The sequence below is a fragment of the Anas acuta genome, chromosome 19, assembly GCF_963932015.1.
Source record: "Anas acuta chromosome 19, bAnaAcu1.1, whole genome shotgun sequence".
In the NCBI taxonomy this organism is placed as follows: domain Eukaryota; kingdom Metazoa; phylum Chordata; class Aves; order Anseriformes; family Anatidae; genus Anas; species Anas acuta.
This window is the reverse complement of record NC_088997.1, coordinates 6,934,658-6,960,817: the sequence shown is the minus strand read 5'-3', so window position 1 is coordinate 6,960,817 and position 26,160 is coordinate 6,934,658. Positions and strand designations below refer to the sequence as shown.

Sequence of the window (26,160 nt, the reverse complement as noted above, 5' to 3'; positions counted from 1 at the left end):
TCCTGCGTTACAGTGTTATTGCTTAGTGTGACAGGCAGTCAGACGTAGGAACTTAAGGCAACAGGAATAAGTGCACTGGGTGGGCTCCCAGGCTGGGGGCCCGGAGATGTGCACGGCACAGCCGCCCCCCGACCCCAGCTCATTTCCTCAGGCAGTCCTCGGTGACGCCCTGGGCGGCCAGCTCTGCCAGCACATTGTCCAGGTAGTTGGGGTCAGGGTAGCCGTGGCCGCTCAGGTTCGTGTCCATCTCGGTTTTGTGGTGGATCTCATTCCACACCACTGTGTTGCTCTCGCCGGTGGTGCTGGAGGTGCCCACTGTGAAGATCAGGCGTCGCTTCCAGGCTACCTTCAGGAGCTCCAGGACCTGGATGGGGAAGAAAAAAAAAGGAAAAAAACAAATCAAGATTGTCCTTCAGCAGCTAAAGCCACGAAAGCTGCTTGCCAGAAGCTTAACAGCCTAAATCCCTGTCCCTGATGGGAAGAATGATTCCTCGTGCTTTGAAAAACACCGGCACAAGCTGAGGCAAACGGGGCCACCCGCAGGAAGCAGGGCTGGGAGGAGCTGGCAGGCAGAGCTCAGCAGCTGCAAGTGCAAAGCCCAAGACAGGCCAGGAGGGTTTTCCCAACTTGCAGGGGCTTTTGTTTTGTAAAGAGGCTGAAATAGGGCAAGTCTTTGCTTCTGCACAACTTTGACTGCAAAGATCTTTATAGAAAGAGGGGCTACAGATGGGGCAGCCTCCAAGAACAGGGGGGTTTGCATCATGTGAACAGCCCCTAGAGCAAACACCGTGCAAATCCAGCAGCACAGGGCCCAGAAGCCAACCTGAGAAGAGCCACGCTGTCAGCACGATGCCTCACCTTCCTGCCTTTCTCGTTGTCTGGTAGGTAGCAGTAGCGAGGAAAGCCTCTTGCTGTGTAAGGCATGCCAGGGTTGGGGTGCTCGGGGCCCTGCAATAGATAAGACACATTTGGAATGCTTTCATCTTCATAAATGACCCCTCGGCAGCAGGATTTAGGATAAGCAGGAGGATTTGACAGGCTCATCTCAGCCCAGCTCTTCCACGTAAGAGGAAGAAGGCGCTGCTGAGTGTAAATTCCTATGGGATGTCCAATATCTGATGGGCACAACCCCAAACCACGCAGCCTGATGATGCTTTCAGAAGAAACACTCGCACCTTCGGCAGGCTGCTCAGTGCTGGGCTGCCCGCAGGTGCTGCAGTGGCAGGAGCCAGTCCCACAAGCATGCTGCACTCACCTGAATGCCTCTGCTGATGTGGTACACGATCTGGATGGTCCCGCAGTCCTTGTGGCCAGGGAGGGACTGGGGGAAAGTGGAGACCTCCATCCTCCCTTTGGGCTGGGTCCCTGTTTTCTCCCCGTAGATGGTCTTACAGGAGGGGCACTGCAGGCTGCCGTCCTGCAGGGGGGGAAAAAAAGCAGGCATCAGAGCTCCTCAGCTGCATCACCAGGACGTGGGGCACGCAGAGCTGGTGGTGCTGGGCCAGCTCGGTACCTTGTTGCCGTTGGAGTACATGGCCAGCACGCAGAGCATGTGGAAGGAGTGCTGGCAGCTCGTCAGGCGCCCGACCATCTCCGGCTTGATCACGCTGCACTTGCACGCGTCGCCGTAGCCGGAGGGGGAGGCCAGCTTCTCCATGCAGATGATGCAGTCCTGCAGCCCGGGACAGCAAGGGGACAGCACCACGTAGTGTGAGCACGGGCTGGCAGTGACTGACCCACCAAGGAAGCAGCTAAGGATGCTTCAGAAGACGTGCCTTCCCCTTCAACCCTTCTCTTTAAGGTTTAAGGGCACAGACGGGTCCCTGCTCCACCCCACATCCCACAGCCAGCTCTGAGAGGAGCAGGGAGGCACGGTCAGGGCTACCTGTAACCCACACGGTGCTTCCTCTGTCACAGCCCCTGATGGGGACCAGCCACCAGTTCCCACGTGCAGGTTTCAGGAACCCCCGAGGCCTCTCCACCAAGTGCTGGTGGTGCCACCACAAGCAGCAACACCAGGGGTGGCCAGGGCAATCCTCAGGCACCACCTCGGTTTTCACAGCACACCCCAGGGAAGAGGCCTCTGGGCAAGCCAGACCTTTTGTTACCATCTTCTCCTCCTCCTCCCCTCTCACCTCATCAGCAGGACAGCCCTTCAGCTCCTCCAGGTACTTCCTCACCACCGCTTCTGGCTCTGTCGGCATCGCTGCACAGAGGGGAGAGAGAAGGCAGCAGGAGTCAGACACCACGAGGCACGGGCAGGGCGAGCCACAAGAAGGGGGAAAAAGCAAGTAACTGGCCAGGATGCCAAGGAGAAAGGCACGGGTTAGAGGGGAGAAAAAAGGCTGCAGCTGATCCACAGGAGCCCCACAAAGGCCTGCCAGCAGTGCAAGCACTCAGACAGGAGAGCCCAGCAGGATGAGCCCCTGCTCGCCCCCAGGATCCCTGCAGGAGGGCAGGAAAAGCCCCACAGAGGGGATGTTTGTGCCCCGTGCTGCATGCCTGGGGGCAGCTGGAGCTGCTGTGGTGTCCCCAGTCGATGCCAGCCAGGTCCCAGCAGGGCTTCGTGCAGCTGTGATCAAGCTCAGAGATATCTCAGTGGGAAGGAGCACGATGCTGTGATGTTAATGGAGAGATTCCCAGCTCACCCAGCTGGCACAGGACCTTCCTACACCACAGGTGAGACACAGCCAAACCCTGCAGCTGGCACATCAGGAACAACCTGGCCGTACTCTAAGCATTGAACCTTATTTTGGGTCCAGCAGAACGAGCCTTGCACCCCTCACACAAGACAGGGGCGGTTCTCTTTCCTCCTGAGCTTTCACATCCTCAAATCCAGCAAGACACAGCACAGATCACAGGGGGTACAGAACACATCAGCTCTATAACAGGTGCCCTGCTCGCAGTAAGGAACAGACATTCTCACATTTCCCTAAGTACAGCCCCGATCCTGCCCCCCAGAGCACAGCCCATCTCCCAGGGCAGCGTTCTGCTTCTCAGAGCAGGCTGTGCAGATGCCCCATCCCTTATTACAGCATTAAACACCACAAAATCCTGGGCTGGGTAGGGCTGAGAGCTCAGCCATCCCCTCAGCTCCCCACCGGGCTTCACTGCAGCCCGAGCACCTCGCACAGCACCCGGCTGCAGCTCCTTACCCGGCCCCAGGCCCATCACGGCAGCAGCCAGGCTCTTCCACCAGCCTGCAAAGGGCAGCATGTGCACCAGCGAGGCCACGGCTCCACCTGGCAGGAGGCAAGAAGACCCGTCACTCGCCATGGGGGCTCCTGGTGCCGCCTGCTCTGCTCCAGACCCGCTGGGGACAGCAGGGAGAAGCAGCAGGGTGGTGGTGGTGCCACCTGGGCAGCTCGGGGAGCAAGGTGGATGCTGACAGAGGCTGGGAAGCCCCCAGCAGCAGTGCCCAATTCCCTGGGGTCACAAGGATGCTGTGCTCCTGCATTTCCCTAGGGATCTCTGCTCTCCAACACAGCTCCCAGTGCCTGTGCTTTAGCACGGAGATGGACTCACAGCTGCCACGCTCACAGGCAGGCAGCATCAGTGCATCTGGCACAGTATTTATTTGGCACAGCATTTATCTGGCACAGCATTCCCACATGCAACAGCTGGGCAGCAGTCCTGTGCACGTGCTTGCACACCCACAGCTCACCCCGGCAGCTTGTTTTTCCCCCCAAGGAAGACAGAGGGATCACAAACTCTGCCTCTGCAGGTGAAGGGGCTGTGCGTGGCCAGACAGCCCTCCTGGAGCCAGCACCACCTTCCTGAGCTGTCCTGCCTCCCAAAAAATTAAAGGAATCTCTGCCAGCAGCAGGAAAGGGTGGGTACTGTCTCCCAGATACCCACCCTTCATGGTGCCAAGGTGGTGAAGCAGAAGGAGAGGACACAGGAGCTTCTTGCAGGCACACCTGGATGGCCCAGACCCTGCACCAGGGAGGATCAGAGGAGCCCTGTGCAGCTCAGCTGCAGGGATGGGTGAGATGCGAGCAGGGAAGGCACCTTCTCACTGCAGACCAGCAGAGGAGAGAGGCAGAAAGCTGACGTGGGCAGAGAGTCATTTAGCTAAGGGAGCCTGATAAACAGGGCACTGGACTCTCCTCAATGAGCACCCCATCGTTAAGACGTGCTGTTTGCAGAAGGAGATTCCTGGCCGTCCTGAAACACTCAGTTTCCGGCAGTGTGAGCAGGACAGAGGCACAGCCAAGCACGCAGCACAAGAAAACAAACCCACAACATCAAAGGATGCTCCCTGAGAGCTGGCGCCAGGCAGGAGCTGCGTGATGTCTCCAGGACGGTGAGCTCACAGCCCCGAGACCCTCAGCCAGGAGGCTGGGGACAGGATACAGCCACCAGTAAGGCAATCACGGGAACTTGGAAACAAGGGCTTTCCACCTCAGGGACGTGCCAAGATCCCCGAAAAAGGATTTCCAAGAACTGCCACAAGAGCAGGAGACAAACAGGAGCCCGGACAAGCCCTTGTTTTCCAACGCTCAGGCCAGGAGAGCAGCAGTGCCAGGAATTGCTCCAAGGCCTCCTCACGAGCACCTCCTGGAGAGCCCTGTTTGCTCGCCTCACCACTTTTAAAGGTGACAAATGAGTCCCCAAACCCTCTCTGCTGGGGCCTTGCTCAGGTGCAGTGGATGAGGAGGAGGCAGCAGGAACAAGCCACACGGGGATGTGATCAGTCTGAGCTCAGGCTGTGCCTGCAGCCTCCCAGCCGAGCTCTCCACGATGTCCCTGCCCCAGGTAACAAACATCATGGGTGGAGGTCGGAGCCAGGCTCTGGTTTCTACATACAAGAAGCCCTCACCATCACAGGGCAGGCAGAGGCTTCAGCTTCTGCCCTGCTGGTTGTGGAGGAGGCCGTGAGAACAGGGCTTGCTGCTACCTACAGCTCCTTCCACTTCCCCAAGCACCTCTCACAGCCACCGTGCCCTCATTCCCGAGGATTTCCTGCTGCCCACCAGACCCTCCTCCAGCCCCTGCTCTCCCTGTTGAATTCCCTTCCTCCAGAGCAGCTCAGAGAAACAAACAGGCCGCGTTCGTCCAAACCAAATCAAGAAAAAGGTGACAAAAATCATGGCACAGAGCTGGGCAGAGTCTGTGGGGTGCAGCAGGGGGTTGGGGCAAAGCACGCGGCATCAACCCCTCACTAACAGGAATGGGCACAGAACTGGGGCAGCCCTACAGTCCTCAGCCATCAGGCCTGTGCCTGACGGGTTTGTGGTGTCACATCCCTGATGAGGGGGCAGAAAACACCCCGATCCCATCCCTTGGTTGGGATAACTCTGGTGCACTTCGATCCAGTGTGGATCATAGCAAAGCAGACCTGGGGACACCAGGAGCTCCAGGAAAACCCATCCCCAGCTGCAGCCACTCGAGTGCTGGCCCTACAGAAGCAGCTCGATGCTGATACCAGGTTTCCAGCAGTTTTACAGCCCATGCAGCCGTACCCCAAGGAGCAGCGTGCCCAGCCAGCCACCCCCCAGCTGCACAGGGAGCCGGGATGCAGCCACGGCACGAGCAGCACGCTTTGAGCCAGCATCACTTCCCCAGCAGGCCCCGTGTGCTGCAGGAACATCTGCCTCCAGCCCTTTGTTCTCACCATCCCTCGGGACCAAAGCCTGTCCAGGCTCCAGCCCTGACCACATCTGCCCTCTGTCCCCTGGACCGGCAAGGGCTCCACCTACCGGCCTCAACCTCAAAGGAGATTTGGTGTTAAAAAAGGAGGATTTGTCCCCTTTCAGCAGTTCAGGAGAGCCAAACGAGCAGGTGTGTTATCGCAGCCTGCCTCCCCCAGGAGGCCCAGCACTGGATGTGCCATCGGTGGCTGCAGGACAAGGACACGCAGGGAGCAGGGAGCCACGTGCCAGCACTGACAGCGTGGGGACAGGGGGGATCCTACACCCACAGCACAGCGCTCACCCACACCAGACATCACTGCCAGAGCAGCAACACCATTAACGAGCCCTAATTAGTGCCTTTGTTGAGCATAACCCATGTGTTCAGGAAGCTGGCTGCCATTTTATCAACACCACCCCAGCCCACACGCGGGCAGACCGGTGCGCAGGCACAGGCTCACTGCTGGAAAGTTTGGGGTGAACGTGCCTGCAGCTTGTACAGAAATTCAGGCCGCACAATAGGTCCCATCTCTGCCTGTTACAGCTCCAGGGTGCATAAAAAGGTCAGAACAGGCTGACCACAAGTCGGGCTCACCACCAGCACTGCAGCTCCTTAGCCAGGAGGGCACAGATGGAGCTCGCTCCCATGTGGCACCGAGACCTTCCTCATGCAGGCATCTCGCACTCAGCACCCTGCAGGAGCAGCATCCCAGCCCCAAAGGACAGCCCTGCTTCCTAAAAGACAATTTAAGAACTAAACCAGGAAAGCTCCCTCTCCTCACAGTGCTGGAAGTGGCAGAGCTGGCAATGCCCCTCCTCTGCAGGGCATCCTGAGCAGGATGGGGGCCAAATCCTGCCGGCTGGCAGGAGCCACACGGTGCTCCCAGCACCCACACCGCCCCTCCTGCCCATGTTCTCTGCTCCCTGGGTTTCTGCTCCTCATCCTGGAGGTTTCCCAGCCCCAGCAGGTGGCATTGCTGAGCCGCAGCAGGGCGCAGGCACCCAGCACAGCTCCTGCTCCGTGACCCCCATGGCCAGGGCTGGTGCTGGGCTGCACAAACACAGAGCTCAGCAGCCTCTGAGCGAGCCTGAGCTCTGGCCAAGCTGCAGGCACTGTGCAAGAGCCCCCGGTGCTGTGCCAAGCACCAAGGAGCCCGCATCTCATGCAGGAAGATGTACTGCTGGGCTGGCACATCTGTGACACCCCCTCTGCTGGCAGGGGGCTTTGGGACACCAGGACTGTGTGTTTGTGGCCTCACCTTGCCATAAATGCTGCCAGCTTTGTGGTGCTGACCTCCAGCAGCTCCCTTCCTGTGTGACTGTCCACCTGCACAGCCCTCACCCTGTCACACCGACACAAGAGGGTTTTTTTGGTACCCCAGCAGCCAGCCCCCAAGGTACAGCCCCCGTGCAGCCCCTCTGCCACCACCTCCACTCAGTTCTTCTCCTCCACCTCCTTTCTCCTCGCTCCTCCTCCTGTTGCTGCTGCTTCTCCCACCACCCTTTCTCCTCCCTCCTCACACATCCTACTCCACACTTGCTCTCCCTCCTTCCTGCTGCTTCCATCTCCTCCCCCCAGCTCTATCCCCGATGCATTTCCACAAGACTCCTCCCTGCACATTGAATTCCTGGTTCTTTAATTCCTGGCTCTCCTCTCCCCCTTCCTACCTCCTCTGGAGGACTTTGCACCTTGCAAAGCCTCCTCCCTGCACTGACTCCAAGGAGCAAGACCAAGGAACCGAGACATCCAGGTGCCTCCTCTCCTCCACAAGGCTCCTCCTGCCCAGGAGCAGGGACAAAGGTCCTGCCCTGCAGGTGGCTGTGCCTGGCAGGGAGCTGGGGTGCCCTGATCCCTCCTGCCTGAGGCAGGTGGAGATGACAAACTCACCCCAGGGTGGCCCCGAGTGCCCTGCGTGACTCAGGGGCTGCTCGCCTGGGAGATCCTCCTCTGCTCACCTCGTGACTCAGCGGTGACGAGCCAGACCTTCTGCCTCACAACAGCCCTTCTGGAGACAGCACATGGATAAATGCTGCCCTTGAGGGTTGCTCGGCTCCCAGGCTCGTCCCAGCAGTGAGTCAGGGAAAGTCCTGGTATGTGGAGAGCTCAGAGGGACCCCGGGGAGATCGGAGAGATCTGACATGCACAGGGAACAGCCAGGCTGCTCCAGCGACTGCTGGAAACAAGCAGAGCTTCCACAGGACAGGGTCTACTTTATCATCTTATTTTACAGCCTGGCAGAGACCACACAGGCCAGAGAAACGCCCTGCTTCTTCCCTCTGTGGGACGAACACCCCCAGTCAGTCGGAAGAGCCGAGAGGGTCGGGGGGAGAGCTGAGAGGAAAGGAGGGAGGCAGAACAAGTGCAGAGAGATAAAGAGAAGGAGATGGAAGCAAATATCAGAGTTTGAGCAGGAACTACCTTTCTTGGACACTTTCCTCCCCTCCTTAACTGAGCTGTGTTTTTTAGTGGCTTTATGGGAGCTGGCAGCTTGCGGCACACAGGTGAGGTGCACGGGGAGTCCAGCGGCTGACATCAGAATAGCCGTCATGCCTACAGCGGGTACGAGATCAACATGCAGGAAGGAAACAACGGGGAGACACATTAAAAAAAAAACTTCAATCTTTCAAATTAAAAAAAAAAGAGAAAAACAAAACAAAACCCAAGCCCTTGATTCAGAGATGATCAAACACCCGAGAGGTGAGGGGGTTGGAGTCACCGCAGGGACAGGATCCAGGAGTTCAGCAAAAGGAGCTTGGACAGCAGATTGAAACAGGGAAACGCAGACACCCTCTGAGCTGGGGTTTGGGATTCCTCTCTGCCTTGGCTTTAGGGTTCCTCAGGTGTTTCATGTCTGTCATGGTGCAGAGTCCTCCAGCTCACCAAGCCCCGCGGGCAGCGCTGCCCCAGGGATCTGCAGTTACCTGTAATCCCTACAGCTCCTGCTCAGCTGCTCCCCCAAAAAGCAGAGTGTTTCAAAGGCATGGCCCCAAACTCATCCCAGAGAGCAGCTTTAGGGCCTGCAAAGCCTGCAGCTGGGCCAGGCAGTCTGGAGCTGCCCACCTTGGGCCCTGAAGGAGCCCCATGCAACTGGGCTCTGTTTTCTGCTGGACCCCAGCCACAGTTTGAGCCCGAGGCTTTTCTTCCTCCCAGCCAGCACCGAGCAGCACTGCGTTCACTGGATGTGGTTAAAGCTAATGAATCATTAAGAAGAAGGACAGACATTCCTCAGAGGTAGAACCGGCATGCAGAGAGCCACCAGGCTGGTGATGCTGATCTGGCATGTTAGCCTGAGAAATACACCCTATAACTGGCCTGTAATGCTTGTGGGGTGGCATGCTGCTCCTAAACACACATTCCAGGGAGCACCTGCTTCGGCTCCTCTAGGAAGAGGCCTCCTCCTGCACCAGCTAAAAAATAATCCAGAGATGCAGACTGACAGGAGCTGAAAGCCCAGCTTACCTCAGAGCAGCCTGTACAAAACCACCTCCTAACGCTAAGGACGTTCTTGCCAGCATCCCCAGATGCCCACGCAGTAGCTCGTGGCCAAAACCAAGTTACCAAGGCTTCTCGAGCCCATGTTCTACTGGGTTGGGAAAGGAAGCTAGAAAAGCAAATGCATTTATTCAGGACAAAACGAGAAGCCTTGCCCACACACGGCTAAAAACGGAGTTAGGAGAGGAAGCAGCCAGCTCTGTGGGAGCGTTAACTGGTTGCGTATTTCAGGCAGAAATGGGTGTTAGGAGCCCACCCCCTGTAACTAGAAACCCCTCCATGCAGACTTGGTGTGAGTGCCCCAAGCAGAGCCACCCCCTGCAGCGGCTTCACGTGAGCCCCGAGCACAAACCCCACAAAGTGCCCGAGTCCCTTCTCGATAGGGGAGTCGGGTGCTTCTAGCACAGCTCATACAAGGCCCGAAGACTTCCAGAGAGACAGAAAGGATTTCGCAAGATGGGATAAGGAGCAGAGATGAAGCAGTTTGCCCAGGGTTGCCCAAGGCCCGTTGGCAGAGCTGGTCTGGCCAGCGGATCGCGTGGCTCCGTGACACATCGCCCAAGCATGCGCCTCCTGCTCGGAGGGAAGCTGCAGACAGCAAAAAGCCAAACCTTCACAGCACCGAGGGCTCCTGGTCTGACTGACACCATGGCAATGGGCACCAGACACGCATAGTGGTGCCAGAAATTATGGGGGAAGGAAAGCAGGGCAGGAAAACAACCAGCAGGAGAGTTAACCATGCACAAGCAGCAGGGGAAGCAGTTCTTTGAGCAATTCCAGCCCCACCTGACAGTTACAGGGTCTGTGATTCAGCACCACAGAGAAAAGCCCTCCCTCCATGAACTCCTGGCAAGGCTGGCACCAGAAGATCAGGAGCACAAGCTCACAGCACATCCACGGGCTTCCCCAGGGAAGCAGGGAACTGAGCGAGTAGCCAGCACCCCAGCAGCACGCTGCTCTCAGCAGGTCCAGCTGAGGAAAACCCCAAAAGGCAGTACGAGACAGCACAAGCATCGGGGGACCAGCACGAACACCAGGTCCAGAGGTTTCACCATCAAAACCACCTCCTGCAAGTCTCAGACCCCAGCCCAGGCTGCTGCCTGCTCTCGGCCCCGCTAAGCCAGCCATCCTTCAACACTTCCAGGAAGCCTGGGGCTCACTATTCCCATAAAAATAGGAGCAAAGCTGAGCCCAGAGACTGCACCAAGCCACCCCTGCACACCCGGCAGGGACTTTGGTCTGTGGGAGCCTCACCCCAGCGTGGCCATAAAGCACCGTGCCCGGCCTGGGGCAGGAGCAGGAGTTGAGGTGAGGCTGCAGGGCAAACCCAGGGCCTGGGGGGGGGTTATGGCCACCCCCACACAGCTGCTGGATAGGGGAATGCAGAACTGGAGCTCTCTGCTGAGGAGATCAATGCCAGCTGGCTGGTCTAACACACAGAGTCCATAAAAACAGACACAGGAGAGGCTGGAGGACTGACCTCAGACTGCACAGGGGACAGGACGCCTCCTTCAAACAGAAGGAAGGGTGAAGGAGACGAGGCACAGAGCCCCCGAGCACAGCTACCTGCCAGCACAGCCCTGCCCATCCCCTGAGCGACTCGTCTCGAGTTGCCTGTCAGCACCATGAGTCACTGCAAAGGAAATAAACGTTTATTTCGGGAGCCCTCCCTCGCTCCAGGAGTTGAGGGCATCCACAACGCCACGCACGCATACAGGCAGGTCAGGTGTGGGGCCAGGAGCGCTACCCCCAGCCAAGTAGCCCCCTGAAACCAGCACAAAACTGGTTATTTTCTGCTTTTACCTCCTGCTGCCTTCGGGGACACGCAATGAATCATCTCCTTCTGCAGCATCACAGCAAGAGAGCATTCAGCACGGGGCTGTTCCCGTGCTACAGCGCTCCCCTGGCTCATCTCACAGCCCAGCAGCGATCCCTTCGGTGCTAATACAGGATGGGAAACCTCAGCATGCAGCAAGCCTCCCCCGAGGCTTGACAGGAGTCACCAGCCAGGGATCTCCCCGCATCCAAGCCTTCCAGGGGACAGCACCTCCACGCAGTGCCAGCCACCACCCCTGCGGGCTGGTTCTCCACCTCTGACCTGGGGCCGGCTTTAATCCAGTCACAGACATCAGTGGAGCTGTGTCAGGAGCGAGTTGGGCGCTGGATGAAGCCCACCTGAAGACACGAGGGCTGTGCTGCAGCAAAATTAGCCTGCCCAGAGCAAGTCTTTGTGTTCCTGCAAGAGCTCCTGCTGCTCGCTGGCCACCCCCGGAGCTCAGGAAATACAACCACTGCCTCTTCTCTTCCTCAAAGCGTTTATTTGGCTGCAAGTGCAGTGTCAGCAGGGCTCCTTGGGGCAGAATTATTTCTGCTGCAGCTATGACAACATCCGCCGGCTTTTCTTAGCCTCCCGTGAAGTCAGGCACTTCTGTAACATCCTGTACCGCAGGCGCGCACGGGGAAAGCACCCTGACCTAATGCTGCGAGCCCCCACCAGGCTCCTACTCACACCCAGCCCCACGTGCCCCTCCGGTCACCCTTCTGGCTGCTGAGCTGGACTTACAGACCTCAGACTCACGTGTGCTTTGTTCCAGCTCGAGGTTTAGGCAGGAAGGGCAGAGCTTGCCTTCAGATAGCCTGATGTCTCAGGGAGGGAAGCACTGAGAGTTTGCACAGTTAGACCCAGCAAAGTTTTCATGGTGAGTATATCCCCAAACACCTCTAGGACCCATGTTAATAAGGAACACTCAGCTTAATTTAACACAAAGCTCACTGCCACAGGTTTCCTCTGGCAAATTGTGTATTAGCACAATTTGGGGGGTGGGGGAGACAAGTTTCCACACGCACCTCAAAGCAAAAAGGTAACAAAGCCAGGACAAAACCCACTTCTATATGAAAGTTTAAACCAGCTTCATGATTTCTGTGCTTTGGAGTTGTGCTGCTAGAAAATGTGGGGCTACAGAGTCATGAATTCCTCACCCAAACCCCCCGGCACCCATCACACAGAGCCTGTCACCAGAGCCTGCCCCCCCTCACCACTGGTGCTGAGCACAGCTGTGCAGTGGGACTGGGGGAGAAGGGGCCCAGCCCATCACAGAATACCCCCAAAATAAGCATTTCCGAGACCATCCCCCAGATCTGAAATATGAACCAACCAGCACTTGCCAGAAGAGGTCCTAGAAGCAGAGCACAGAGGGGGAGGAGATGTGCCTGAAGACCCAGCCAGCTAAAACCCCAGTAAAATTTGGCCTTGTTACCACAACCTCACTGCTTGCTTTTTACCATAATCACTCCCAGACGTTTATTTTCCTTTCACTCGCTAATTAACTCATCCAGACCTTCCCTCTGCTTCTACTTCATTTTAAAGCCAGACAAATGCAGGTTTCTCTCCTCCCTTGCAGCTCCGACACCTGCTACACCCGGCACGGAGCAACCCAGGGCTGATCGGAGCCGTGTCCCACAGGCTCAGACCCCAAGGAGATGCTGTCCCTGGGGGCAGGCGATGCTCTGAGCCCTCAAACTCAGCACACCTCCCGGGGAGCTGCAGGTCCGAGGATGAACAGTTTTTATCCTTTGTATCCCCAGCCTCCAACAAGAGCAGAGCCGATGACAGCTTCAAATTTTCATTCTGGCTTAAATGGTGCCAGGTGGGTGATTTTATGGGGCTCTTCTGCAGCCTTGTAGGTTTAAACATGGCACTACAGAAGGGCTGTGCACGTTCACCTCTCCCAAGTTCCCAGGAAGACTCGCACATCCAGAAGGAGGTCACAATTAACAGGATTAGCACAGCCTGGATTCAGCAGGGCTCCCCGGTTCTGCGCTGTATTTACCTTGCTGTGATTAAGGAACTAATTACCCAGCCCGTGCTAATAGCCAGGGGATGAAACAGAGCTTTCATGAGCAAGGTGAGCCCTGCCCAGGTCATCCATCTAGCTAAGGTCTGAGCTCAGCTCCTCACCTCATTGCCACAAAGGCAGATCTGCCGGCAGGGAGAGGGACCGCGTGCTGCCTGCTTTTTGGGGACCTGCAAGGCACAGATCTTCTGTGGTTTTAGCACTGGATGACCACAAACTGCAGCCCCAGGGGGTTATTTGGAGGCAGGGCAGAGCCTGGCACCTAGCAGGGCACCGGCCACCACATAGAAAAATGCAGTGGCCACTTGTCAGAGTGAGCCAAACTGCTCAGGAGCTGAGCTCAGCACCCAGGGAGCTACTGACCTGAACAGACCACGCATGGACAGAGCAGAGAGAGGGTTAGGAGACACTCAGGGGGTTAGGAGATGCTCTGTTGTGTCTGAAAGGGGCACAGCAGCCCCCAGAAAATACCACGTGCCAGGGCTCTTCCACTCACCTACCCCAGGTTGCTGACCACCTGAGCCTCTGTAATAAAATCACCCCAAACAGCCCCCCGCACCATCCTGCACTGTGATTTTCCTCCTCAGAGGAAGAAAAAAAAAAGCAGGAAACACAAGCACCAGCCAGAACATAGCCCGGCCCATGTGCTCCCCTGTGCTATGAAAACAAGTACCTAACCTCCAAATATACCCCCAAAAAACAGCTCCTGATGGGCTACCTATAAAGCACAGGGGCAGAGAAGTGCTTCAGAGACCCACCCCCAAGCTCTACCTGCCCCTCTCCTGCACTAGGAGGGTGCTGAGCTACAGCCTCAGGTGCTGAGCAGCATCAAAACCTCACCCCAGCTGGGATGGAAGCACAAAGCCCCAGGTTTAGCACTAGTAAAAAAAGCAATTACTAAGGTCTGACCCTCCCATCCCCTCTCCACTTTGCCTTTTCTACCTTTTGGCTTAAAACTTTTCCACTGCCAAAAGCATTTCAGAGATACTGCAAACTAAAAAAAAAAAAAAAAAAGAAATGGAAGCACTATGGAAAAGTAGACTTGCTTGTGTAACCCTAAAGAGAAAGCAGAACAAGTGTTACCTGCCAAAGCCTGGTTCACTTTGCTGGGTTTGGACATCTTGACTGGCAGGCTCATAGCACTGGGGAGAGAGCAGAGACACAGAGACATCAACAGCACAACCCAGACACACCAAGGCCAATTCAGCATCCCCCAAGGCCCTGGGTATATCAACGGGCTCTAATTGCCCAGATGAGCCCCACCTGGGACCCCACCCACACGTCCTTCACCCACTGGTCCAGCTGCTGTATTTAGGGAGCCCACCCTGGCCAGAGCTCCCTAGGTTTGGTCTTCTCCAGTTTTGTCCTAAGCACACCCAAGCTGTGCTATGAGCAGGCACACAGCCAGGAGCTGCCAGAAGGTAGCAGGGAACCTCAAAGCTTCCCGGTGACTCGTTCTCACAGCCAGAAGAAAAAACACCCCCCAAAGCTCAGCCCCTGATGCTGTGTGAGGTGTCACAGCTGTGCAGGCTGGGGGCAGCGAGCTGCACCACCCCACAGCTTTGTAGGACAACAGGTTGCCAAGCCCTCAAATGCCACCCGCTGTCTCAGAACCCTCTCCATGAGCTGCCCCCGTGCCCAAACCAGCCCCAAGGACGGGGTAGGTCCCTCTCCTCGGCCTCCCGAAATTCAGCAGCGCCGCATCCCCACCTCCCCTACCTGCCGCTGCTCAGAGCAGGTCCCTGCGCAGGCACCGAGCTCCTGAAGGCAGCACCCAGGGCTTGGCGCTGCTCCGACAGCCCGGCCGCATGGGACTGGGGCCTCCAGACCTTTAAGAGGTCCCGCGGGCTGCGGAGATTTCCCTTCCCTCTCTCAAAGGCTGTGGTTTCCCCTCGTTTGCCCCTAATTTTGCAACGTTTACAAGTGACGCAACGGGCTGTTCTCATGGGCCGTTCTCACCGCAGCTTGGCTCCAGCCCCGCTGGCAAATCTTCCCCTCGATTTCGGGGGGCTGGAAGCGGGCACCGTGACCCCTCTTTGCCACCTTTTTCTTCCCCGATTCAGCTTGTTCATCGCTTTTTCTCACGGATTTTTTTCTCCCCTCTGTTTTCCAGCAGAAACACCACAGGGTCTGGGCACCCCCAGCCCAGACACCAAAGAGTCTGTGCTTTGCTGTCACCCCCCAGCCTTCATTTCCCCTTCCCCATGGAAATAAAACCACGGCAGAGCACGGGCAGGGCTGAACCCTCCGTGGGATCCCTCCAGGGGCGCACGGAAGGGCTGGCACACGAGGCGCAGCGATGTACGACGTGGGACCCAGATCCTTTTTATTTCACAGGATCACCGAATTTCTAGGTTGGAAGAGACCTCAAGGTCATCGAGCCGAGTACAGGGGGACGATCACCTCCCTCGCCCTGCTGGCCACACTGCTTCTGATACAAGCCAGGATGCCGCTGGCCTTCTTGGCCACCTGAGCACACTGCTGGCTCATATCCAGCCAACAATCCACCAATCCTCCTGCACCTGCAGAAATCCCTGGTGAGATCGAGGGAAACCCACGCTGCCCAGGAGGGTTCCAAGCCACGGCACATGGGAGGAAGAAGTGTTTGCCATGCCACAAAAGGGGCAGAAATGCTCCTCCAGGCCTGAAAAAGTTTTTTTTGGAGGAGGAAGGGGAAAGGTAACAAAGGGTATTGCCACGTGGTCTCACACGTGCGGTGCCTTGCACCTGAGCAGCCTCACCAGCAGCACGAGCTGCCTGCAAGTAGCCCATCAGCTCAGACCCGAGGCGCTCCGGCACCCCACAGCTTTTTGGGAGAGGTGCCTCCAATTTGTGATTTGAAATCCCTAACCGGTGGTAGGGATTTCACAGGCTGCTGCAGCACCGCTGAGGCAGCGAGGCGCAGGACTGGAGAGGTGGCACTTGGTGGCCAGATCCGAGCTGAACAGCCCCACGTGGGATTTCCTCACGGGGCAGGGACGGAGAAGTCCCTATCCGCTCTCCCCCTTCCCAACAGAGCCTGTTCTGCCTTCTCTCCCCCCAAAAAGCTGCATTTTCCTGTCTTTGTACCCCTGAACAAGCAGCCAACGTGTCCCTAAGATCCCGCCCTGCCTCAGAATCACACGCGTGTGCCCAGGGACCTAACCCCTTCCACGGAAAACCTCCAGGGATGCTAACAGTGGCCACACCACAGCTTCTCCCCTCCCTTCGTTTCAAAGAAGACATCAGGACCTAAACCAAGCCTCTCCCCCCCCTAAGGACACCTTTTCTTGCGCCGCACGTGGCTGCGTCGATCCATGGGGCTCCAGGACGAGGCAGTGACACCAGGCACCAGGACGAGGAGTGACAAAGGGGTGGGGACAAGTCACAATGGGCCTGCCCAGGGCCGGGGGGGGGCACAGAACCCCCCGTTCTGCTGTTCTGCTGCTGGGCAAGAGGAGCTGAAGGGTACGGAGGAGGAGGAAGAGGAAATACCCTGCCTGGGGTTTGCTCTCTGGGGTGCATCTCCTGACCCGACAGCGTGCCGAGCACGTGGGAGATGTGGGGCGGTGGCACTGGGCCCCACTGAAGAGCACCCTAATACTGCACAGCTCCCCTCCCAATGCTTCAATGCAATAAAATTTCCCCAATCTGAGCCCCCTGCCTTATCCGTGGGCAGGAGCTGGATGCGCACCCACGGCCATGCGAGCCCAGGGAGCCATAGCAGGGATTCTCCTGCCTGGGGCACTGATTTATTCCCCCCAAAACCGCTTCCTGCAGCTTTCCTGCCCTTGTGCCCAGCAGGACACCCCTCGGCAGCGCCCTTCTGTGCAAGGAGCCCCCCAGGGGAGCTGGGCAGCACCCTGAGGCACGGCCCCCACCACCAGACGCTCTGTCTGCAGCTCTGAGCGCAGCCTGCGGAGGAGGCCGGGCTCGTTATCTGCCCACAACACACGGGAGGAAACCCAGGCACCAAGAGGGAAAACAACCTGCCCACGGTTACTGCACGATCCTGGCTCTGCTGCCAACCTACCAACGTCTGTTCAGGCCTCAGCTCGCTCCAGGCCACGCTCCCCTCTGGGTTTTGCCCCTCTTGAGAGCTGGGGGAATGGAAGCCGCAGCTTGTGGTGCCCCAGTTCCACCCTCCCTCACCCCTGCAGCAAGGGGAAAAAGCTTCCTGGTGCTGCCCACCCTGCGGGCTGTGCCCCCCTGCACTTTAGGAATAACCTCGCGGCCACCCAGGGAGGCAGGCGGCTTCCCAGGAGGAGCTCCTCCTCTTTCTCAGCCCTGCAGGAGAGAGGTTTTCTTCTGTGCTGCCTCTTTCAGCCGCGTTTCCTCCCGACCTGGGTGTGTTTACCCAGGTGTGTATAGCCGGGTGTGTGTAACCGCTTGGCTTGCAGTTTCCAGCAGCGTTTGAGCCGCCAGGAACAGCTCGGGGACTGCCAGGGGTGCTGCGGGGCACATGCAGCACAACCTTTATTAGACAGCGGAGAATCCCCAGCCAACCCCACTGCTCCCTTCCCCGCAGCCCAGGCCTCGCTCTGGCACTCCTCGTTTTGGTGTGAGCTGTGGCGAGGGCCGAGGAGCTTCTCAGTGCCACCAGGCTGCTGTGCAGGTGCCCTTCCAGCCCGCAATTCAGCCGTCTCCTCTCAAATCCCTGGGGCTGGATAGGGCCTTGCTGCCATTTCGCTGCCATTTTCAGGCAGCTGGAGGTGCTGGCAGCCAAAAAGACATTTCCAGGGCCAGCCCATGCAGCCCCGAGGCCATGGGACAGGGTTTTGTCCCCACACAGGGCTCACACTGCTGGGATGTGGCCACGCTGCCAGCTCTGTGCCCGAGCACCGACCACGGGACCTGCACGTCCCAGGCAGGATGAACCCCAGCAAAGCCGCACGCTGGGCACACAAACCCTTCCTGGGGTAATTAGCGCAGGGTAATTAGCACCTCGCCTCCACAGCCACAAAGCTCCCCATGCAGCGAGGAGCAGTGGAGGACGAAGCAAGCAGCCCGAGGGGGCAAGGCAGGGACCCCAGTGGACGTGGTAACTCCGGAATGTGCCGGGCTTCAGAATTAAATGAAGCACATTGTTAGGGCGCGCTGCTCAGGTTTCCCCTAATTTGCAGAAATGAGGGTATTTGCTGCTGGAACAGGGCTCCACGAGCCTGGGAACGTAACGCCAGCCAAGAGCACAGCAGCCCTGCAGTATTTCCAGCTCCCAGCATGGAAAGCAAGGGGGAGAGCCAGCTCCAGCTGGCGCCAAGTCCCCTTCATGTACTGGAACAGCACTGGAAGACAGAGATCATCCCCCTGGGTGCGTTTGTCTGGCAGGGGAAGGGACAGAGCCCGTGGGAAGGTATCGCTGCAGGGCTCCACATCCCCGCTCAGCACCCAGCAGGGCACCCAGCACCTTATCAGCTCCAGCAGGAGCCCTGCAGGGCAGCCCCAGCAGCATTTTGCTTCTTTTGGCCGGCTCTCCCCACCCCGAGAGGCACCCAGTGAGCCACACGGGTGTTTGTGGGGGACAGACGGTGGCACAGAGAGGCACGGGACGGCCTGGAGCTCTGCAGGTCGTCTGGTCCAAGGCCCTGGCCAAGCACGGCCACCTGGAGCTGCCTGCACAGGGCCTGTCCTGGCTTCTGGAGATCCCCAAGGAGACTCATCAAGGGAGCAAGGCTTCAAGTCTCACTTAGGATACAAACGAGGTTCAAAATGAACTTGTGCCGCCTGCAATTAGCACAACGAGCTTCCACCGCCCTTCTGATCTCCTATCTGTGCATCTCCCCAGGCTGGCTGGGACAGGTAAATCAACCCCGACAGGTTTGCCTCTGCTTTCTCAGACGCTCAGTGCTGCAGTGCCTGGCTTATCCCTAACCAAGTGTGTGCGCTGCTCTCCACCCCGACGGGGCTTACAGGCAGAGAGCCCTCACTGTGGCCTCAGTTTGATGTGACTGTAGCCAGGAGATGCTCAGGGCACGCCTCATCACCAGCTCTCAGGAATAAGTCAGACCCCAAAAGCTAGAAAAAGCCTTGTGTGCAGAAGGAGTTGGGACTGAAAGGTTATTTGTGAATATCGTGCTTGGTTTGGGGCTCAGAGGCCAACCCTACAAGGCGGAGGGAAGGGCCACTCTGCGAGGGAGATGCTGACAGCCCCGGCTGGAGCTGCTGCCCCCAGGTAACCCACACCAAGAAGAGGAGTGGGGTCACAGGGTGAGCCCAGGAGATGCTGCTTTTCTTTTAGCTCGCAGCACCCAAAGGCCCGAGGAGAACCCAAGCGCTGCCTCCCACAGCAGCACGGCGCAGACACAGCCCTCCTTCAGCTCACCAGCAGGAGCTAAAATCCTGTGCTGCGAGATGCGCGCGTGCTGCAGGGCCTCTAGTGGGGCAGTGAAGCCCCACAGCACCCCTGTCCCCTTTGTTCTCATCAGAAATGTCTAACGTGGACTGCCTAATTGTGTCGGGGAACGTGGGAGGTCCCGGCCACACGCAGCGAGTCCTGCGGGGCCTCCTTTGGGTGGGGAAGAGCTTTGAACGGGGCCGTTTTCCTCCCCACATTTGCCGTGCATTTTGAATTAAATAGAAGTGTTCGCAAATCCCCTTTTCCTTCAGTCTCCCCTCAAAATTGCTGTTAGACAAACAGCAGCGCTACCAACCACCTTGGTCTCCTCCAGCCTGCAGTGTCTCCACCTGCCTACTTCCCCCAGCGGTTTGGGGGACTTCCATGGCTGAGAGGGAACAATTTCGAGCAGGAGGAGAAAGAAAGCAGAGGGGAAGCTTCCTCAGCCACCGGGCACAAGGGCACGAAGATCTCCCTCTTAGGGAGAACACCCTTGTGAGGTCCCCTGGGCCAGAGAGGCTCCTAAACGAGGACCCGAGCCCAGCGGGGCTCTCGGACACGCACACAGCTGAGCGGGGGCTGTACCTGACTCCGTTGGGTGCAGCCAGTCCCGTGCTGGGGCCCCCAGCTTGAGGCAGAGCCCAGGTGCTCTGCGCGCTGAGTCTCGGCGTCGACCTCGCCGCGGACAGCGCGGGTTTGTTGTAGGGCACGAAGCTGGAAGAACCCGCGGACGTCGTCCTGCCGGAGAGCTGCTGCGTGGCGGCGGCGGAGGAAGAGGAGGAGGAGGAAGAGGAGGAGTTGGGGAAGTTTGTCGCCGAGTGGCGGTACCGCGTGGTGATGGGGCCAGTCCCCCCGTTGAGCCAGCACTGCTGGCACGAGCAGCCCACCCCCGCGTGGCCGGGGGCCGAGGCGTTCGTGGCGGGGTACGGGGAGTCCAGGCGGCGCTGCACGCCCCGGCGGAACCTCGTGGTCTTGTTGGTCTGCACCTGGGCCACCAGGTCGACGTCGTAGTTGTAGCCGAAGGGCGCCAGGTCCACCCGCTGGTGGTTGGTGGCGCGGGCCTGCTCCAGCACCTCGCAGACGCTCATCTCGTAGGGGGACCAGCCGCCTTCGTCGTTCTGCCACTCCCAGACGATGCCCTGCCCGGCCGCAGAGCTGCCGGGGAAGAGGTGCCTGCGGACAGCACGCATCGTCCCTGGGGGGAGAGGGGAATAATCAGAGTGAGCAGAGAACTCGGGGGGAATTATTGAATTCTTTCCCTGCCTCGTTCCTACACGGGCTAACGGGAGGCACAAATGGACTTCCTCACCCCAGTATGGGATGAGCACAGGGAAAGCAGCGCCCCCGAGCCCTCTGTCCCCTCTGTCCCTCTGCCAGGTCTGAGCACGGGCTGGCAGCGGGTTCAGACGCTGCGGGGAGGGCATGAAGGAAGGGGAGAGGATCTACACCCTGACACACCCAAGCACAACGGCGCAGCAATCACAGATGCTTCGCTGGTGTTAAAAAAAAAATAAAATCAGGCTGAGGCACAGATCTGGTAAAAGAAAACCTCCCACGGCCTTGACGACGGAGTAACTATAGAGACACGGCACCGCCAGAGCTCTGCAGAAACACCCGGGCTGCACGCCCACCTCCCGCTGCCCTGCGAGGGTCTGGGGAGGGGGTGAAGCCCCACAAGGGCAGGACGAGGATGTCGGAGAGGGGAAGGACAGGGCCAGCTTCTCCAGGCTCCTGCCTGCCAGGAGGAACAGCCAGCAAAGTGATCTGGGAGCTGCGGAGAGCAGCTGCTCGCACACAAAGGGCAAGGAATGAAAGCAGACACGCTGCTGCTGCGAGGCTGCTCTATGGGAACAGCACGAGCTCGAGACCCCCAGGGGTGAAACAAGGTGTCAGAAGGCCCAGCAGGACTCGTGGCAGGCAGTCCCCTACCCCGCTGGCCAGTCAGAGGCTAAAAGCAGCGCAGGGAGGACGCCAGGAGCTTGCAGGGCACCCGAAACTTTAAGATCTCCAGAGAGCAGCAGGGAGAGGAGCCCACAATGAAAGCGAAGGCACGAGCTTCTCAAAAAACATCCCCCTTCCTTCCCCCGGGGCTGGCAGGGAAGCTGGCATTCCTCTCCCGGGCGGGCAGACAGCTGTGGCGAGGGGACAGCTCCTGCTGCTGCCTCCCATCGCTCCCAGCTTCCAGCTGAGCTGCCCGGAGCAGCAGCTGAAGCCTGCAGCTAATCCTGCCCCCACAACCCCCCTGCACAGCTGTCGGTGGGACACGGCCCCGTTAACACTGCCTTCCTGTTATTCTCCCTGGCTTCCTGTGAAGAGCCCGTTTGTCTGTCTAATAGCTGATGAGCAGAACACAACGGCCTATTTTTATTGTGATTTTTTTGCTCTGGTTAAAGATTTTCCACGGGGATGTTTCCCGCAGAGCCACTTTGCTCCAGAGCATGACAAAGCTCAGCTGGCCGCTCGCTCAGAAAGGGTTATGCTTAAGGCAAGGCCCTGCAGAGAGAGGAAGAGGAGGTTTTGCTTAGAACCAGGCCGTGAGGAGGGGATGTGGGAGCGTTTTCAGCACTCAGGCTGAAGAACCCAGAGGAAACTTCAGCCCTTGAAGAGCCCCGGCCCTAGCAGGGCTTCCAGGCCACGCCGAGCCCCTCAAGCTGGCAGCAGGCTCCCCATGAGAGCTCCTCCCCGGCACTGCCCTAGGAAAAACCAACCTCGAGGTGCCGGGTGAGCTCTGAAGCTCCAACAAAAACACGGATGCAGCTGCGATGAGCGCTCACCACTCCAACCACTTCCCTTTCCTGCAGGACCTGTCCGGCCCTGCAGCTGGTTCGGGGCGCTGCTCGCTGCCTCCCTCAGCTGGCACTGCCAACCTCTGAAGCTCTCCGGGAAGTTTGGGCAGCGCAGCAAAAACCTGGCTGAGTCCTGGGGTGGTGGGAGAGGAGCTGGCAAAGGGGGAAAAGTGATGCACAGAGGATTTTCTGTTGGTTTGGGGTGCGTGATGTAGGATCTCCCTGGATTTTTAGGGGGTGAGAGCATGCATTCTGCCCCTGCTTCCTCAGCTCCAGCTGCTCACAGCACAGCTGGAGCAAAAGAGGCCGGGAGTCATCGCGGCGCGTCCTCAGCCACCTCAGCAGAGCCAAGACGAAAGTGAAAATCAGCCCTGCAGTGAAAACCAACCCGCCCCTGCCTCCCCGGGAGGAAGCGAGCGAGCCTGGGGCAGCAGCAGGGGGGGGGGAATTTTCTGCGGCAGCGTGCGGGGGTCTCGGGGCTGAGGCTCTTTGGGAAGCCAGCTCGGCACAGCCCCACAGCACAGGAGGGGAGCTCCCTTACCTGTGTCCTGTCGGAACTGCGTCAGGCTGGGGATGTCGATGACGTAGGGGGCCAAAACGGCGTCGGCGTGTCCCAGCGGGATGCTGCTGACCAGGCTGGACCCCGAGCGCCGGCCCTTCTGCTGAGCCGCCTGCAAAACCTGCTCGATGTAGCTGCAGACGTTGCCTCGGTACGGCCTCCAGCGCCCAAATTCGTCCTGCCATTCCCACACCGCCACCGCCGGGCTGCTGCCCTGCCCCGGGATGGAGGAGGAGGAGGAAGGGGCTCCGGACGGCCCGGCCACGCTGCTTCCTGCTCCCTGAGCCGCTGCCATGCTCCTGCCTCGGGGCTGGGCACGCTGCCGGCCTTACACCATCTTCTTCTGGGGGATCTGTGGTGAGAAAAAGCACGGGGAGCTGAGAATGATGCCCCAAATCCAGCCCGCCCTGAACCCAAGCCACACAAGTTGTTTATGGGGAAGCGAGCTCAGCCTTTCACAGATGAGCACAGGGGAGTGGATCAGCCCCAAAACCCTCTGGTTGAGGGCAAACGAGGCACCAGCACCCACACCACACCAATGCTAGCGGCTTCTGCTAATCTGGAGCAAGAGCTCTCTGCAAAGACTCTGCTTCCGACCCCAGAGCCACCGCAGACCTGCCTAAAGCCGATCTGCTCCAAGCCGCTGCTCAATCCCTTAAGAGATGATTTGGGGAAGAGCAGAGAGGGGTAGGAGCCTTAAGACGCCCCGATAAAGACACAAAGGACAGCGACTAAACCCTAACCATCAGCCCTAACTCCCAGGGTTAGGTAACTCACAGGATGCAGACACCAAAGACCAGTGCCACTCTTAGCCCCTAGGGGACCTAAAAAAGCCATCGTGGGGTGTCACCCACCACCACGGGGACACACGGGTTGCTCTAACCCCAAAAGGTCTCGTGCTGCTGCCTGCTCCTCCAGTCCTGAGCACCCCCGGGGAGCCCCGAGCTCCCTTCCCATCACGGGGAGAGGCGGCAGGGCAGGGGGTGGCTCCCAGCAGAGGATGCCATCTGCGTGGAGAACGCCGTCCCTGCCGGCTGGGGGAAGATCCCACGCCCCGCGGAGCGTCCCGGCCGTCACGCTGACGGGGCTCGCTGGCTTAAAAAAGGAAAGGGAATAAAGAGAGCACGGAACAGGCGCGCCCACACGTCTGCGTTTCGCAGGGGAAAGCGATGCTTTCTGCGGGAACTCGCTGCCGAGGCGGCGGAGCTGCTCTGAGGCTCCTGCACCACACCCCCAGCTCCAGCGGGGTCGGGGACGGATGGCTCAGGGTCACTGCCCAGGTCCCCGCGCATCCTTTTTTTGGCCATGACGCCTTCTCCCCACCCCACAGTGCATGGGGAGGGGGGATCTGGCTGCTCAGAGCGCCGAATTTAACCGGGAGGTGTCAAAGCCGACACCTGCCTCCGCCCGTGCGGCTTCCAGGCCAGCACGTCCACGCTCCACCTGGAGCAGCGTGCGTCACCGCGGGGCTCGGGGCTGCCCAACAGCTCCCTGTGCGCAAGCGGAGAGGTTTAACAACTCTGTTTTCCCCAAAAATTGTTGCCAAATGTTCGTCTGCAGAGCCTACAGCCGCAGGCGGAGCGGGGGGAGGCTTTTTAGGGAGCCAGCAGCTCGTTTCCCTTCCTTCCTGAGGCATGGCAGCAGGAAATGGAGAGGAGAGGAGAGGACAGGCACCAAACGCCACCTCCTTCACAGAGAGAGCTGCAGGAGCCACATGGGGCAAACACCAGCGAGAAGAGGCCTCGGGCTGCGTTTGGGATGCTCTCAGGAACCACTGCAGCCCTCTGACCCCGCTCGCCTGCTGCCCCAGCTCCTTCCTGGCTCAGTCCCCTGAGCAGCCAGAGGTCCCCCCAACCACTCAGGGCAACGCTCACTCATTGAGCACCCCCAGCTCCAATTATAAATCCCACAGGATTTGTATTTAAGCCCCAAACAAAACCCAAATCCAATAGCAGAAGACTTAAACACCTGCACCGACTGCCCACTGCTTAGGGGATGATTTGTAACTGGGGTCTGCTCGGTTTGACCCAAAGCTCCAGCACAAACACCGCAGCATTTGCCCCCAGGGCTTCAGCTGGGGACCCCCCACCCAAGAGCTGGGCGCATTCCAGTTGTCCCCCACGGCCGAATTCACCCCCTGCTCCTCTGGCCCCAGCTGAACACACCGAGAAGGGCAGGGGAGGCGCAGGTGGGGATGAGGGGGATTAAAGCATCCGGGAGACAAATGCAATTCTCAATGCCCCGTCCTCAAACGGGAATTTACTTTGCTTTAAATGCGGGATGTTAAAATTCACGAGCCTGAAGTGGTTTCTAAAAACCCCAAGCCCCAATTTTAGTTTCTGAAGGGGAATTGCCAGCGCTGTTGGGGACTGGAGCGATGGGTGAGCTCGTGCCACAGTTGGAAGGAAGCCCTCGAGCTGGGCTGCGGTTGCAAAACGCATCTGAAAAGTCACCAGATGGGACAAACCGACTGCTCAGCAGGCTACCCAGAAAAGGGGGGTGCCCAGGGGGGGATTTGTTAGGGGCCACGAACGCCAGGTGAAGGACGGGACTGCAGGGAACCCACGGGGACGAGAACACAACACCCGGGGAGGCAGTGAGGCTGAACGAGCCTGGGACCTTGCGATCCTATAGCACCGTAACCCCAAAAGGAGCCCGGGCAGCACCCCGCACCCCCCCCAGCACCAACCCAGCAGCCGGCAGCAAGCCAGGAGGGAGCGCCCAGCACTGGAGAAGTGAAACCTGGGCTCTGACCCTACAAAACAACCTCCAAGAAACCCCCCGGAGCGAGGACCCACCCGGGGGGCACCCATGGGGGCACCCAGCACCCTCCTGGGGGGGGCACCCAGCACCCCCGGGACCCCCGCACCCCCCCGGGGCACCGAGAGCTGGGGCTGCTGTGGGTCCCTCTGGGCCCCTCTGCCCCCAAACCAAGCGGGCAAGCGGCGGGGGAGGCAGAATTGCGAATTAAAGTGATTTTTGAAGGAAATGTGATTTTTTTAAGAGGGAAACGGCGCCAGGGCGGCCCTGAGGCGCTGCCCGCCGCGGCCCACCCAGGCCTCAGGGGGCCTCAGGCGGCCCCGGGCCCGGCCCCCGCCACCCCAAACCCGGGCCCGGCAACAGCCCAGGGGAGCCGCCAGCCGGCCGGGCAGAGCCGCAGCCCCCCCCCCGCCCACCTCCTGCCGCCGGCCCCGAGCCCGCTGAGGCCCAGCCCGGGGCCGGTCCCGTGCCCGCCGCCCCCCCCCCGCCCCTCACCGTGGCTCCCGGCGGCTCCCGGCGCTGCCGCTTCCCGGCCGGCGGCGCTCGCACTGCGCATGCGCGGCGCGGGGCCCGCTGGGAGATGTAGTGCGGGGGCGGGGCGGGAGGGGAGGGGGCGGGGCCAAGGGGAGGGGAGGGGGCAAGGGGTGGGGGAGGGAGGGGGGGAGGGGGGTGATAGTGGGGGGGGTGATGGGGGGGGGATAAGGGGGTGATGGGGGGGTGTGACATGGTGTGAGGATAATAATAATAAAATTGTGTGGGATA

The 26,160-nt window shown here is 59.2% G+C and overlaps 1 protein-coding gene across 4 annotated transcripts; it reads right to left on the bottom strand.

Annotated features, from left to right (window-relative positions):
* Positions 1-25,997, bottom strand: DTX2 (deltex E3 ubiquitin ligase 2). 4 transcript variants are annotated; one of them, XM_068655801.1, is made up of 11 exons: positions 25,894-25,997; positions 22,621-22,990; positions 19,879-20,488; positions 14,064-14,122; positions 8,053-8,184; positions 3,156-3,242; positions 2,136-2,206; positions 1,514-1,672; positions 1,256-1,417; positions 859-948; positions 1-364 (listed from the first exon to the last, which is right to left on the bottom strand). In XM_068655801.1, exons 2-11 carry the CDS (start codon positions 22,931-22,933, stop codon positions 140-142), a joined length of 1,908 nt encoding a protein of 635 aa, XP_068511902.1. In that variant the 5' UTR covers positions 22,934-22,990; positions 25,894-25,997; the 3' UTR covers positions 1-139. The 4 variants fall into 4 exon arrangements, with proteins under 4 accessions (XP_068511902.1, XP_068511904.1, XP_068511905.1 ...); XM_068655803.1 differs by lacking the exon at positions 3,156-3,242; XM_068655804.1 differs by lacking the exon at positions 8,053-8,184.
* Positions 25,998-26,160: the final 163 nt, after the last annotated feature.

Coding starts and splice junctions, on each gene's coding strand:
- DTX2 (XM_068655801.1), bottom strand. CDS start 22,933: ATGGCAGCGGCTCAGGGAGCAGGAAGCAGCGTGGCCGGGCCGTCCGGA. Junction 3,243..8,052: donor GAGGAAAGTGTCCAAGAAAG/GTAGTTCCTGCT, acceptor GCCTCCTGCCAG/GTGGAGCCGTGGCCTCGCTG. Junction 949..1,255: donor ACATCAGCAGAGGCATTCAG/GTGAGTGCAGCA, acceptor TATCTATTGCAG/GGCCCCGAGCACCCCAACCC.